The sequence below is a fragment of the Salvelinus namaycush genome, chromosome 12, assembly GCF_016432855.1.
Source record: "Salvelinus namaycush isolate Seneca chromosome 12, SaNama_1.0, whole genome shotgun sequence".
Classification (NCBI taxonomy): Eukaryota; Metazoa; Chordata; class Actinopteri; order Salmoniformes; family Salmonidae; genus Salvelinus; species Salvelinus namaycush.
This window is the reverse complement of record NC_052318.1, coordinates 53,145,356-53,161,075: the sequence shown is the minus strand read 5'-3', so window position 1 is coordinate 53,161,075 and position 15,720 is coordinate 53,145,356. Positions and strand designations below refer to the sequence as shown.

General features: G+C 41.8%; 1 protein-coding gene across 1 annotated transcript in view; it reads right to left on the bottom strand.

Annotated features, from left to right (window-relative positions):
* rap1gap2b (RAP1 GTPase activating protein 2b) overlaps nt 1-15,720 on the bottom strand; it is a 36,756-nt gene that overhangs the window by 2,141 nt on the left and 18,895 nt on the right. The window contains exons 11-20 of the mRNA XM_039006196.1: nt 14,788-14,943; nt 14,280-14,351; nt 14,036-14,122; nt 13,649-13,792; nt 13,413-13,520; nt 13,124-13,224; nt 12,727-12,831; nt 12,187-12,320; nt 11,968-12,051; nt 11,766-11,836 (exon numbers count right to left, since the gene is read on the bottom strand). Of these exons, the coding sequence (XP_038862124.1) occupies nt 11,766-11,836; nt 11,968-12,051; nt 12,187-12,320; nt 12,727-12,831; nt 13,124-13,224; nt 13,413-13,520; nt 13,649-13,792; nt 14,036-14,122; nt 14,280-14,351; nt 14,788-14,943 (1,062 nt within the window). The remainder of the gene's footprint in view (nt 1-11,765; nt 11,837-11,967; nt 12,052-12,186; nt 12,321-12,726; nt 12,832-13,123; nt 13,225-13,412; nt 13,521-13,648; nt 13,793-14,035; nt 14,123-14,279; nt 14,352-14,787; nt 14,944-15,720) is intronic.

Sequence of the window (15,720 nt, the reverse complement as noted above, 5' to 3'; positions counted from 1 at the left end):
TTTATGTCTCAGTTGTTGAATCTTGTTATGTTCATACAAATATTTGCACATGTTACGTTTGCTGAAAATAAACGCAGTTGTCAGTGAGAGGACGTTTCTTTTTTTGCTGAGTTTACTACCATACCCCTTTCAAAGGCACTTAAATATTTTGTCTTGCCCATTCACCCTCTGAAAGAGCACTCCGTGCACATATAACATTCAAACACCATTATGTCTGTTAGGTAATGTCACACTCCTCAAGATGGTCAATGTAAGGTTTCCAGATTTTATCATACATGTATTTTTTCCCCTTCATTTTATAAAACACATAATGTTTCTTTTTTTGCTGAGTTTACTACCATACCCCTTTCAAAGGCACTTCAATCTTTTGTCTTGCCCATTCACCCTCTGATTGGATAAGTATTCTACTCCCTGAGGAAATACATGCTAGAACCACCTTTGGCAGCAATTAAAGCTGTGTGCCTCTCTGGGTAAGTCTCTAAGAGCTTTGCACACCTGGATTGTACAATATTGTTACATTTGTCTTACAAATATTCTTTAAGCTCTGTCTAGTTGGTTGTTGATCATTGCTAGACAGCCATTGTCAAGTCTTGCGATAGATTTTCAAACTAAAACTGTAACTAGGCAACTCAGGAACATTCAATATCGTCTTGGTAAGCAACTCCAGTGTATATGTGGCCTTGTGTTTAAGGTAATTGTCCTGCTGAAAGGTGAATTTGTCTCCCAATGTCCGTTGGAAAACAGACTGAACCAAGTTTTCCTCTAGGATTTTGCCTGTGCTTATGAAAATGTGAAGAGCGGTACTCAGTGATGTGTTTCATTGGATTTGCCCCAAACATAACACTTTGTATTCAGGACATAAAGTACATTTCTTTGCCACATTTTTTGCAGTTTTACTTTAGTCCCGTATTGCAAACAGGATGTATGTTTTGGAATATGTTTATTCTGTACAGGCTTCCTTCTTTTCACTCTGTCCTTTACAGTATGTTAGTATTGTGGAGTAACTACAGTGTTGTTGACCCATCCTCATTTATCTCCTATCACAGCCATTAAACTCTGTAACTATTTTAAAATCACCATTGTTCTCTTTGTGAAATCCCTGAGCGGTTTCCTTCCTCTCCGACAACTGAGTTATGAAGGACACCTGTATCTTTCTAATGACTGGGTGTATTGATACACCATCCAAAGTGTAATTAATAACTGCACCATACTCAAAGAGATATTCAATGTCTGTTTTCTTTACCCATGTACCAATAGGTGCCCTTTGCTTACCATTGTAAAACTTGCCTGGTCTTTGTGGTCGAATCTGTGCTTGAAATTCACTGCTTGACTCAGGGACCTTACATATAATTGTGTGTGTGGGGTACAGAGATGGGGTAGTCCATGCAACTTATTATGTGACTTGTTAAGCACATTTTTACTCTTGGACTTATGTAGGCTTGTCATAACAAAAGGGTTGAATACTTATTGACTCAAGACATTTTTTATTAATTTGTAAACATTTCTAAAAACACAATTCCACTTTGATATTATGGGGTATTGTGCGTAGATCAGTGACACAAAATCTCTATTGAATCCATGTTAAATTCAGGCTGTAAGAAAATGGGAAAAGTCAAAGGGTGAGAATACTTTCTGAAACCACTGTAGCTGTTCAGTGGTAGTGGTCTCAGGCAGTCGGTAAATAATGAGCGTTTTCAAGTGCAACTTTAGTAACAATTGTTTCGGGAAAATATTCTGAGATTTATGCTCCTATGAAGGTTCTAACGATGAAATTAGCCTTAAGATGCTTTTGGGAAACTGGGCCCTGCACAGGTTTGACTGAATAAGGTGTACTCTGTCACGATGTGACCCTTTTTGGGTATAGCTAGTGGCTTCCCCCTCGCTCTCTCCTACACCCAGGTTCTGTTTTCTCAGGTCGTAAATTCCTGGAGGAGACTCTCTCCCCCCGGCCATGCAGAAAGAGACACATAGAGAGAACAAAGGATTTCACATGGCGAACTCCTAAATCCCCAAAATGAGGATTTTGATACAAAATGTCCACTTGTGGGAATGGTCTGTGGACACTTATGACAGATATGACGAGTGTGTTTCATTTGGTGACCTCAGAGAAGACAGGAAACACACATGACTATATCTCTGAATACAGTTCAGAATATTTGGCCAAGGAAACATTTCTGGTTGGTCTCAGGGAAGGTAAAACAGTTAGGAAGGGAGACTTTTAAAACAGGGTTGAGTGAAGTAGCACCATGTTAAAGAGCAACTAATGGGCATCGAGTGCCTCACACGTTTGACAATGAGCTTATACAGTTGAAGTCGGAAGTTTACATACACTTAGGTTGGAGTCATTACAACTCGTTTTTCAACCACTCCACAAATTTCTTGTTAACAAACTATAGTTTTGGCAAGTCGGTTAGGACATCTACTTTGTGCATGACACAAGTCATTTTTCCAACAATTGTTTACAAACAGATTCTTTCACTTATAACTCACTGTATCACAATTCCAGTGGGTCAGAAGTTTACATACACTAAGTTGACTGTGCCTTTAAAAAGCTTGTAAAATTCCAGAAAATTATATCCTTTCTTTAGAAGCCTCTGATAGGCTAACTGACATCATTTGAGTCAATTGGAGGTGTACCTGTAGATGTATTTCAAGGACTACCTTCAAACTCAGTGCCTCTTTGCTTGACATCATGGGAAAATCAAAAGAAATCAGCCAAGACCTCCGATTTTTTTTGAGACCTCCACAAGTCGGGTTCATCCTTGGGAGCAATTTCCAAACGCCTGAAGGTACCATGTTCATCTGTACAAACAAAAGTACACAAGTATTAACACCATGGGACCACGCAGCCATTATACCACTCAGGAAGGAGACGCCTTATGTCTCCTAGAGATGAATGTACTTTGGTGCGAAAAGTGCAAATCAATCCCAGAACAACAGCAAAGGACCTTGTGAAGATGCTGGAGGATACAGGTACAAACGTATCTATTTCCACAGTAAAACGAGTCCTATATCGACATAACCTGAAAGGCCGCTCAGCAAGGAAGAAGCCACTGCTCCAAAACCACCATTAAAAAAGTCAGACTACGGTTTGCAACTGCACATGGGGACAGAGATCGTACTTTTTGGAGAAATGTCCTCTGATGAAACAAAAATAGAACAGTTTGGCCATAATGACCATCGTTATGTTTGGAGGAAAAAGGGGGAAGCTTGCAAGTTGAAGAACACCATCCCAACCGTGAAGCACGGGGGTGGCAGTATAATGTTGTGGGGGTGCTTCGCTGCAGGAGGAACTGGTGCACTTCACTGGATATATTGAAGCAACATCTCAAGACATCAGTCAGGAAGTTAAAGCTTGGTCGCAAATGGGTCTTCCAAATGGACAATGACCCCAAGCATACTTCCAAAGTTGTGGCAAAATGGCTCAAGGACAACAAAGTCAAGGTATTGGAGTGGCCATCACAAATCCCTGACCTCAATCCAATAGAACATTTGTAGACAGAACTGAAAAAGCTTGTGCGAGCAAGGAGGCCTACACACCTGACTGTGTAGGCAAAACCAGCTCTGTCAGGAGGAATGGGCCAAAATTCACCCAACTTATTGTGGGAATCTTGTGGAAGGCTACCTGAAGCGTTTGACCCAAGTTAAACAATTTAAAGGCAATGCTACCAAATACTAATTGATTGTATGTAAACTTCTGACCCACTGGGAATGTGATGAAAGAAATAAAAGCTGAAATACATCATTCTCTCTACTATTATTCTGACATTTCACATTCTTAAAATAAAGTGGTGATCCTAACTGACCTAAGACAGGGAATTTTTACTAGGATTAGATGTCAGGAAATGTGAATAATTGAGTTTAATGTATTTGGCTAAGGTGTATGTAAACTTCCGACTTCAACTGTATGTACATTTCTCAATTATGAGGTTTGCATCTAATTCTTGTATAAAATTAATGAGTTAAGATGAAACTGTGTGTGAAATGATGTAATATGATGTTAAACCTTTAATGTGAAAGAATTGTATTCCCTTTAAAGTTTAACTAAGTAATTGGCCCACCCCCGTGAGCACAGACATGATCTGGCGTCATGGAATCACCCTTTTCTGCTGTTACGAATAAAAACCCCTCCTGAGGAAATCCTCTTCAGACCACGTGTACCTCGATGGACACCGAGGGGGCACAGGTTGAGTTTAGACCACAAAAACCTCAGTATAAGCTTAGGTTACAATGGTTGTTGAATTCCTAACCATACCACGTGGAGCATTGGCTACACCGGTGGAAATGGTTAAACTCGGAGACTATCGAGCCCGACAGAACAAGAGCAAATCTTAGATACTAATTACTAGTCTGCAGCTAGAAAATATGTCAATCTGGGATGCGAAGACCGACAACCGCCGAAACATCTATTCTATGAGATAATTTCTGAATGGTACTCTGAAGTACACATTCTAACCACGAAATACTTTCGATCTTCAGGGAGGCAGAGAGAGAGACGATGATGAACTGACTCTCCAACAGAAGGACTGACGATTCCAACAGAGATCACAATGACACACTGGCCGTAAATATATACACTGCTCAAAAAAATAAAGGGAACACTTAAACAACACAATGTAACTCCAAGTCAATCACACTTCTGTGAAATCAAACTGTCCACTTAGGAAGAAACACTGATTGACAATACATTTCACATGCTGTTGTGCAAATGGAATAGACAACAGGTGGAAATTATAGGCAATTAGTAAGACACCCCCAATAAAGGAGTGGTTCTGCAGGTGGTGACCACAGACCACTTCTCAGTTCCTATGCTTCCTGGCTGATGTTTTGGTCACTTTTGAATGCTGGCGGTGCTTTCACTCTAGTGGTAGCATGAGACGGAGTCTACAACCCACACAAGTGGCTCAGGTAGTGCAGCTCATCCAGGATGGCACATCAATGCGAGCTGTGGCAAGAAGGTTTGCTGTGTCTGTCAGCGTAGTGTCCAGAGCATGGAGGCGCTACCAGGAGACAGGCCAGTACATCAGGAGATGTGGAGGAGGCCGTAGGAGGGCAACAACCCAGCAGCAGGACCGCTACCTCCGCCTTTGAGCAGGAGGAACACTGCCAGAGCCCTGCAAAATGACCTCCAGCAGGCCACAAATGTGCATGTGTCTGCTCAAACGGTCAGAAACAGACTCCATGAGGGTGGTATGAGGGCCCGACGTCCACAGGTGGGGGTTGTGCTTACAGCCCAACACCGTGCAGGACGTTTGGCATTTGCCAGAGAACACCAAGATTGGCAAATTCGCCACTGGCGCCCTGTGCTCTTCACAGATGAAAGCAGGTTCACACTGAGCACGTGACAGACGTGACAGAGTCTGGAGACGCCGTGGAGAACCTTCTGCTGCCTGCAACATCCTCCAGCATGACCGGTTTGGCTGTGGGTCAGTCATGGTGTGGGGTGGCATTTCTTTGGGGGGCCGCACAGCCCTCCATGTGCTCCCCAGAGGTAGCCTGACTGCCATTAGGTACCGAGATGAGATCCCCAGACCCCTTGTGAGACCATATGCTGGTGCGGTTGGCCCTGGGTTCCTCGTAATGCAAGACAATGCTAGACCTCATGTGGCTGGAGTGTGTCAGCAGTTCCTGCAAGAGGAAGGCATTGATGCTATGGACTGGCCCGCCCGTTCCCCAGACCTGAATCCAATTGAGCACATCTGGGACATCATGTCTCGCTCCATCCACCAACGCCACGTTGCACCACAGACTGTCCAGGAGTTGGCGGATGCTTTAGTCCAGGTCTGGGAGGAGATGCCTCAGGAGACCATCCGCCACCTCATCAGGAGCATGCCCAGGCGTTGTAGGGAGGTCATACAGGCACGTGGAGGCCACACACACTACTGAGCCTCATTTTGACTTGTTTTAAGGACATTACATCAAAGTTGGATCAGCCTGTAGTGTGGTTTTCCACTTTAATTTTGAGTGTGACTCCAAATCCAGACCTCCATGGGTTGATAAATTTGATTTCCATTGATAATTTTTGTGTGATTTTGTTGTCAGCACATTCAACTATGTAAAGAAAAAAGTATTTAATAAGAATATTTCATTCATTCCGATCTAGGATGTGTTATTATAGTGTTCCCTTTATTTTTTTGAGCAGTGTATATTGATTGCAGTTATTCCCGAATGAGTGAGCGTTCATGTGCAAAGGATTAGCATTTCAATTAATATAATTATCAACTGTGTAGTGACTCATTTTGTCTTTCCCGCCATTCTCAGTCCACACCCACTTCCCTTTGTCCACCAAGCCGTCATATCGGCTTAGCCCACTAGAGAACCTCCCATATCATTTCCTTGTAACTATAACTGTTGTTTGTTTATGCATTTCTGTGATTATTTAGTCAGTTAGTAAATAAATGATTAAGACAATTGGTGTATGGATGATTCATTGTAAAGGCTGGGTTCGTGCAGGTAACCAACAATTTACGACGTTTGGAATGAGACTAACGTGAGGTAAAGAATAATTCATTAATTAGAAGAATAATTGATCAGATATTAAAATATCTTGAAGAGTTATATTAGGAAAATTATAACTTTGTAATCTGAAGATTTCCCCTGGTGCCCCAACTTCCTAGTTAATTACATTTACATGATTAGTTTAATCACATAATAATAATTACAGAGAATTGATTTGATAAAATAACAGTCTTCAATTGAATGATGCCAAAGACATGACACCTCAAGGGTGATTAATACTAATTGGCACAGGTTTCTACTTTTCCTGTTATGTGTTGTTGGCTATGTGTGTTTTGCGTTGCTGTGAAGAAGAGAGACAATGGGGTGGCACATCTGTGGCTAGGTTTCCATACAATTGGCTAAATAAAATATGATTTTTTTTTCACCAGAGATGTTTCAATCAAATTGACTTGTTGCGGATAGAAGTCTGTTTGTGATGACATAGTGCACATAAGAATACATTTGCTGTTAATTTCCCATGTACCTAATAAAAATTACAAGTTTAATGGGTTTCCATTGCATTGAACTCTACTGAGGGTTTTGTCACAAAATAATTGTGTTATATAGTGAATGTGCCCACTCTGGTATTGGCACGTGTGCTCTAGCTAACAGCTCACAGATACAGTGTGGGTATAGCCTACTACATGATGAAATTATTATGGACAAAAGAGCCAGATTATTTTAATGTCAAACGGCAGCCAATCATCATGTCACCAGAATAAGACCCTTGATATTTATTGGAAAGGAGAATCAAGCTCATCACCTTGTACTTTCACCACCTTGTGAAGTTCATCATAACTTATTTTATCTGTAGCCTAATAAACGTCATTCTTTCCCGTAACACACGTCATCACGTGACTGCAAGTTTACTTTGATATTTGCGCATAAAAGCATTTCCACCACCATTTATCACATAACTAATTTTACAGACACAAAAAGATTTTTTAAATGTGCTGTTTCCATCAGGCTTGTCGAGACATTTTTTATCCAACATGTACGTTACTCGCATAAAAACGTTGGATGGAAACCTGGCTTGTGACACAAAATACAGCATTTTATTCAGCAAATTCTCCATTGGCACATAAGTAAATTTGATTTACATGAGTTAAAGACATGAGAGTCAAGACAATGGCAACACAAAACCTACATTTTTTATTGTTTATGTCTGACCCATATATCACAGTCATAGGGTTAGCTATGTGCTCAATCATAAATAGTATATAGGCTATAATCTATACATTACCAGGGGTGACAACAATAGACATCAGGAAACGTCCACAACTGTTGTCCCTCATCATACAATCACACATAAATCCAAATAGGCATTTGTCAATCATATAACATACATATTATATATTCATATACTATATTTATATGTGAAAATCACTGTACACAATTACTTGATTCAGTGCTTGGTTATGGGGATAATTTAAGACACTATTGATAAGGGTTCACCACTTGGGTAAAATCAGGTTTAGTAAGGAGAGGTTAGGTGCATAATGGATAGAAAATAAGTACTCGTGCTTTCAGTGCTATTTTTATTTTTGTATATCTTTGAAAAATAATTTTGACAACAACATCAACAGTGCAATGCAAAGACAACACAAATGGCCGCTCCCATTAGTGGGTGCTCTGGTCAGTGGGTGCTCTAGTCAGTGGGTGCACTTGACCCCAGCCCAAAGGGATTTTCCAAGGGTGGGAAGTACCAAGACCCGCCTGACACCCGGGCGAGCATGGAAGCAAGCGCACCCATAACCAGCAGGAATTTTAATGCAATTACATGAGAGAATGAAAATAATTTTCAAGACGTGTGCTCTTTAAAAGAAATAATAATAATAATATATATATATATATATTTATATAAACACTACCGTTCAAAAGTTTGGGTTCACTTATAAATGTCCTTGTTTTTGAAAGAAAAGCTCATTTTTTGTCTCAGACTGGACAATAAAAAGACTAGATTAAGATGGGCAAAAGAACACAGACACTGGACAGAGGAACTCTGCCTAGAAGGCCAGCATCCTGGAGTCACCTCTTCACTGTTGATGTTGAGACTGGTGTTTTGCGGGTACTATTTAATGAAGCTGCCAGTTGAGGACTTGTGAGGCGTCTGTTTCTCAAACTAGACTCTCTAATGTACTTGTCCTCTTGATCAGTTGTGCACCGAGGCCTCCCACTCCTCTTTCTATTCTGGTTAGAGCCAGTTTGCGCTGTTCTGTGAAGGGAGTAGTTACACAGCGTTTCTTGGCAATTTCTCGCATGGAATAGCCTTAATTTCTCAGAACAAGAATAGACTGACGAGTTTCAGAAGAAAGTTATTTGTTTCTGGACATTTTGAGCCTGTAATCGAACCCGTAATTGCTGATGCTCCAGATACTCAATTAGTCTAAAGAAGGACAGTTTTATTGCTTTTTTAATCAGAACAAACAGTTTTCAGCTGTACTAACATAATTGCGAAAGGGTTTTCTAATGATCAATTAGCCTTTTAAAATGATCAACTTGGATTAGCTAACACAACGTGCCATTGGAACACAGGAGTGATGGTTGCTGATAATGGGCCTCAGTATGCCTATGTAGATATTCCATTAAAAAAATCTGCCGTTTCCAGTTACATTCCAGTCATTTACAACATTAACAATGTCTACACTGTATTTCTGATCAATTTGATGTTATTTTAAAGGACAATTCTTTTTGCTTTTCTTTCAAAAACAAGGACATTTCTAAGTGACCACAAACTTTTGAACAGTAGTGTATATGTGCAACATGATTACACGGCACATTTATATCAATATCACTTACTAGGAATTATTCACAACAGTGTGTCAGTTTAGTGCAAAAATATACCCAGTAAACATGTCCACATTGGCAAGATGTGGGCCCAATGGGGGCAAAAATATTGGCCTCATGTAGGCTGCCAATATTAGGCCAATGCTCATCGTCTCAAAGGCATTTGTGCAGAGTGGGCAGCCCATATCTGGTAAAGGCAGCACTCACGTTGCCTGAAACAAGCCCATCTTTTACCAGGAAACATGCCCACATTGGCATGATGTGGAAACAATGCGGAGAGGAAGTTTTCACCACTATTTCAATGTCATTTCTTGTCCTAGAGAGGAAATGCATGTTTAGATTCCACCTCCGAAGAATGACGAAGGCGACTTATACATATTCACAAATTGGGTGTGGAAATTTCCACATAGTTTAATACAGCTAATATGTTATCTGTATTCAAAAGATTAGCCAGCTGGCTCTATGACTGGTTCTGGAGCTGGATTTGTCATACGCATAGATTTCGGGAAAACTTTTCCACAGATCGCTCGCTCGGATGCTTTCTCCGGTTCGATACATTTCATCCAATTCACAAGAGGCTGAAGTTATGAAACACAGAGAGACAAAAGACAAATAATTGTGTATGTATTTTTCTTTTTTCCTTGGTACGTTTTTGGGGGAAGCCTGGATTCTCTTGGCATCAATGAATACATGCTACTGGCTTGGTGTGGACTGGCCTGTGTTGGGCTGATGTGGGATTGCTGTGGGCTAGTCCATGTTGGGCTGGTGTGGGCCTGGTGTGGGCTAGCCCGTTCCCACCTTGCCAACCGAATACCCACATGGGGCCAATAGAGTGATGTTTGCTGGGTACATTTTTATTTTTCTTTGATTTTGAATTGTCATTTTCTCTTTTGCATGGATGATTGTTTCAGACAGAGAAATAGAACAATTAGAACAGAATCAGGAATCACTTTATTCCTTCTGAACAAAAATATAAATGGAACACGCAACAATTTCAACGATTTTACTGAGTTTCAGTTCATATAAGGAAATCAGTTAATTGAAATAAATGAATTAGGCCCTAAATCTATGACTTCACATGACTGGAAATACAGATATGCATCTGTTGGTCACAGACACTTAAAAAAAAAGGTAGGGGCGTGGATTAGAAAACCAGTCAGTAACTAGTGTGACCACCATTTGCCTCATGCAGTGCAACATCTCCTTCGCGTAGAGTTGATCAGGCTGTAGAATGTTGTTCCACTGATTGTCCATGGCTGTGCGAAGTTGCTGAATATTGGCGGGAACTGGAGAAAACTGTCGTACATGTAGATCCAGAGCATCCCAAACATGCTCAATGGGTGACATGCCTGGTGAGTATGCAAGCAATTGTAAGAACAAGGTGCACATGAAATGATCATGCTGTTTAATCAGCTTCTTGATATGCCACAGCTGTCAGGTGGATAGATTATCTTGGCAAAGGAGAAATGCTCAGTAACAGGGATGTAAACAAATTTGAGCACAACATTTTAGAGAAATAATATTTTTGTGTGTATCGTTCTGGGACCTTATTTCTTGCTAATGAAACATGGGACCAACACTTTACATGTTGCATTTATATATTTGTTCAGTGTAGAAATTCCAGGGACCCTCAGATTGTAACATTTTATTTTGTATGGCAAGCCATGATTATTTTTCCCTTTCCAAGAATGGCAGTCTGGACATAAATATTGCCTCCATTGGTGATGCCTATGGCCAGAGTTTTTCCTGTTTTTTCCAGGAAAAACTTCTGGCCTTAGTGATGTTGAATTGAATCTATGCCTTACAGTTATGTTTGGTATTGAATGCAGTTTAGTTGCTGACAAGGACCCATGTCAGAACCACTCATAGAATTTTGATCAGTGTTCAGGAAACAACCACACAGACAGTTGAATATGAAAGGACCGTTACCCACTAGGCAGAGCACAGCTTTGCCTGGGCCTAAAACTTCCACTGTAGTGTGTGTACCGAATCATCCATCTTGAGCCATTTTTCTTCTTTCATCCTCTTCCTCAGGTTGGAGGGGCCTTCTCTCTCTTGTTATTTCTCTCCACCCATCCCTAATGTACTGCCCTTCATACCTCCATCCCATTTGAACTGAGAAAGTGGGAAAAAGAGAAACAGTTCCAACCACAAAATGAGAAACAACAGAGTGAGAAACAAATTAAAACACAACACATTTCAATTCACAACAGCCTCCCTCACCTGTTTTATCTCTCTCTCATCCCACGTCTCTCACCTAGTGTCCCTGTTAGAAAGACAGGAGGGGCTGGTGACACACACAGGTTCTCTTTCTAACACACACACACACACACACACACACACACACACACACACACACACACACACACACACACACACACACACACACACACACACACACACACACACACACACACACACACACACACACACACACACACACACACACACACACACACACTCAGAGAGACAATACTTACTGCTGCAGAGTGACTCAATTTATCAAAACGGAACTTCAAGTTGGATCTAGGAGAACTCTTATTCTTTAACTCTAGATTGAAAAGAGAAACAAAACAAGCATTTACAAACAAACATTTCCTCTGTTGTAATAACTAAGAAATATTTACGTTAAGTTAGAAAAGTATGATTATTAAAAGCACAGGAAGCTGTTGTCGTGGTTACCTGTGGGGCTGCGACACATAATGACAGGGGTCCCTGAACTCTGACCTTCAACAGTGAGGGAGGGGCTGTGAACAGAAGGGAACACTGAGGGTGCCAGGGTGTTCTAGAGAAAGACATGGGGAGGGATGGAGAGATGTAGAGAAAGGATAAAGTGAGAAATACACTACACATACACACATTCTCATTCTCTTTGAAGCACGCACATTCACTCAAACAAACAGGTCCCACTCACAGGGTCAGTGTCGGGGGCCTCTCCCTCTCCTGCTGCACTGCTGAAGCTACTTGTACTAGATGAGGAGCATGAGACGTTAGTCCTACTGGCACTGCACTCATTCAACTTTACACTGATGGGCCTAGGGGGGGGTGTAAGAGAGATGTTAGTCCTACTGCGCCCCTTTAACTTTACACTGCTGGGCCTAGGGGGGGGGGGGGGGGTGTAAGAGAGACGTTAGTCCTACTGCGCCCCTTTAACTTTAAACTGCTGGGCCGAGAGAGAGAGAGAGAGAGAGAGAGAGAGAGAGAGAGAGAGAGAGAGAGAGAGAGAGAGAGAGAGAGAGAGAGAGAGAGAGAGAGAGAGAGAGAGAGAGAGAGAGAGAGAGAGAGAGAGAGAGAGAGAGAGAGAGAGAGAGAGAGAGAGAGAGAGAGAGAGAGAGAGAGAGAGAGAGAGAGAGAGAGAGAGAGAGAGAGAGAGAGAGAGAGAGAGAGAGAGAGAGAGAGAGAGAGAGAGATGCAATTTGGGGCAAACACACGCACACACACCTTTCCTTAAGGGAGGCCTCTGGAGAGCTGGGGTTAGAGAGGGTCTCTGACCTCACTTCCTGCGTGGGGTGGCCAGTATCAAAGCTTCTCTGGTCACTATGGAGACTGTAAAGGACAAAAGCGGCACTATCATGTACTAAATATTTTTTATCTTAATTGATTTAACAGAGTCCCATTGAAACCAAGGTCTCTTTTGCTAGAGAGCCCTGCGTCGTACAATTACATAACACATTTCAAATAGGAAATACATCAGAAATACAAACACAAACAAAAAAACAGTAATGAAAAACTATTCCAGTCCTCAATGAACACTCTGAACTGCCCGAAAGGCACCAACACATTCATTACATCTATAGATGTGATCTACATCCATAGTTTCTGTGTGTCTGTGTCCTACCTGCGATGATTGTGGTTATGTCTCTCTGTCTGGCTGTCTATACTGAGCAGACGAGGGAAAAGACCAGAGCGACGTTTCACTGGAGACTTAACATTAGTTGCCTGAGAGAGAGGAGTACGGAAGAAGTAGGGAAAAGAAAGCAGAATGGGTGAGAAGTTGTAACAGCATTTTATCAACTATAAGACTCACTGTCCCCCTGTCCTCGCCTTTTTAACCACCTATCATCCCCACTCCCCCCTACTCTCTCCCACCTCCTGACCCCTGCCTTTACTTCTAAACCCCCCCTCACATCAGAGCTGCTGTGGAGCAGAACTCCTCCACTCAGACTGGTGGACAGGCCACCTCCTCCACCCTTTGCCATCATCTCCATGGAGACACTCCTTCCTCGCATCGCCCTCTGAGAGAGAGAGAGAAAATGTATTCTTGTTCACTCATTAATGAATGCCTTTTTGAGTTAAAATATGTGGAGGTAGGAGAGAGGGAAACATGAAAAGAGAGAGATAGTTGTGTGTGTGTGTGTCTGACCTTGATGGACTCCAGCAGTCCTCCGTGGCCGTGTCCATTCTCCGCCCGCTCCTCCTCGGGGCTGATGCCCACTCCCAGCATGCGCTGTGTGTGTCTGTGCAGCTCGTCATGTAGACCGTCGAGCAGGGCCGCCCGCGTCCGCTCCTACACACACGCAAGTAATATAAACCCCATAAAATGCACTTAAATATGTTATACATTTGACCTGAGGTAAAATCTTGACCTTGTGGTCTTTGACTTGAGAGACCATTCAAGACCACATAAACACAGTTTTGGCTTGGGTCTGGGGTTGTCCTCCTAGGTTTAGGTGGGTCTGAGACTCCCTCTGTAGTACGCAATGTGCTTACCATACAATATAATCATTAAAATAACTTATTTATTACCCACCTCCAGCCTGGCGAATCTGTCACTCTTGTAGCAGGCATTCTCTGCATTGATCAACTTAGTAAGAAGATACTCTCTAAACTCTGGACCCTGGAAGGAGAGAGAGGGCGAGAGAAGAAAAAACAGACAAATGTAACAAATGGGCTCAAAGCCCAGAGCAATTATTCATGAATAGGTAAAAGCTGAAATCTATTTGAATTCTTTCAGAATAGACAATGTTTCCTAAATCTCTTCAGGCTGCTCTCACCTTTTTAAACACTGCTGGACTGGGGAGGGGCGGGCCAAATGAAGGTACACCCTCTCGGGCCGTGACTGACACCTGTCAATCATAACCATAATGACCAGAGTTGTCGTCATGTGCGTGTGTATGTTAGGTTAGAGAAAGGGTAGACAACTTGATTCAGCCATGGGCTGATTTTTGTCGGAGCAGATGGTCGGGGGGCCAGAACATGATTATAATAAACTGTACAATGCAAATTGACCAAAACTTAGACCAAAAATAAATTGTATTTGAAAATAACAATAATTTCATACAATCACGTCTCTTTTTTTATTTGTGGGAATACTTGGGAACAGATTTCCAAAATTATACAAATGTTTTGTTGAATTCCTGGTGATTTTACAAAACAACCCCCCCCACCCAAAAAAATCTACGTTATTATATATTGTTTTACAAAAACATATTTTGGGTGCCCAAAAATATTACTTGCGGTGTTGCCGACCCCTGGGTTAGAGTGTGTGTGTTTGTTCAGTACCTTGTAGGTGGTTTGTTGGGTACAGGGGTTGTCCACCTGCACCAGTATGAAGGCATGGAGGAAGTTTGAGGCAATCATGTCTGCTACGAAGGGTGTGGCCTCTTCCTGGAACACCACTCCTACGATGTCATTTCCTATGTGTCGCTTCCTCTGGAGCTGTGGGGGCGGGGTTACTTTCTATTTCATCAAAAGTTACGAACCAATGTTTTGGTAGCAAGCTACTACCTTTGTCAGGGTTTCTTTCAAATACTTATTTCGATGTATGACATGTGGGGGTTTAGCTAGGAACTCCTACTCTCTCAGAAGTACCTATTAAAAGTGTCTGTTGGAGACAGGTGACCCTCACTTCCATAAAAGGAGCCACTCTCCCGCCCTCTGGTTATTCTCACTTCTCTTTGTCACAAAGAGTGTCGCTCACCATTCTAGCGCTCCTAATATTGACTGGATACCCGTTGCCTGCTTAATCTTCTCACATGCAAACCGCGAAGGATATTGCTGCCAAGCGTAGGTCCTCAGACCCTGTCGAGAGGGCGTAGGTGTTTTTTTGTGGAGCAAAACTTTTTTGTGCAAGATACTACGCTGTGTACAGACCCCCCTGCGCACTCAATGTCATCAAGATACATAGAGTTTCCTTGTAGGCCTATTTGGCGGGGAAACTGTGAAGCGAGCTGTGAGCCTATTTCCTGTTTCTGAGTCTTTTATTAAAGAATGTGAAACAATATAGTCTGTTAGCTGCTTTTTATTAAGTCATGTAGTTGTTTTTTTATATGGCCTAAAGTAAATGTGTTCACATGGGGAGAATATTATCTATAGGCTATAGTATACCTTGATCAGTTATGAAAATAAAACAGTTAATGTGGAAAAAATTATTTTGATAAAAGAGACAAAAGTATTATCTTTGTCACATGACCATATAAATCAAAACATTGTGAT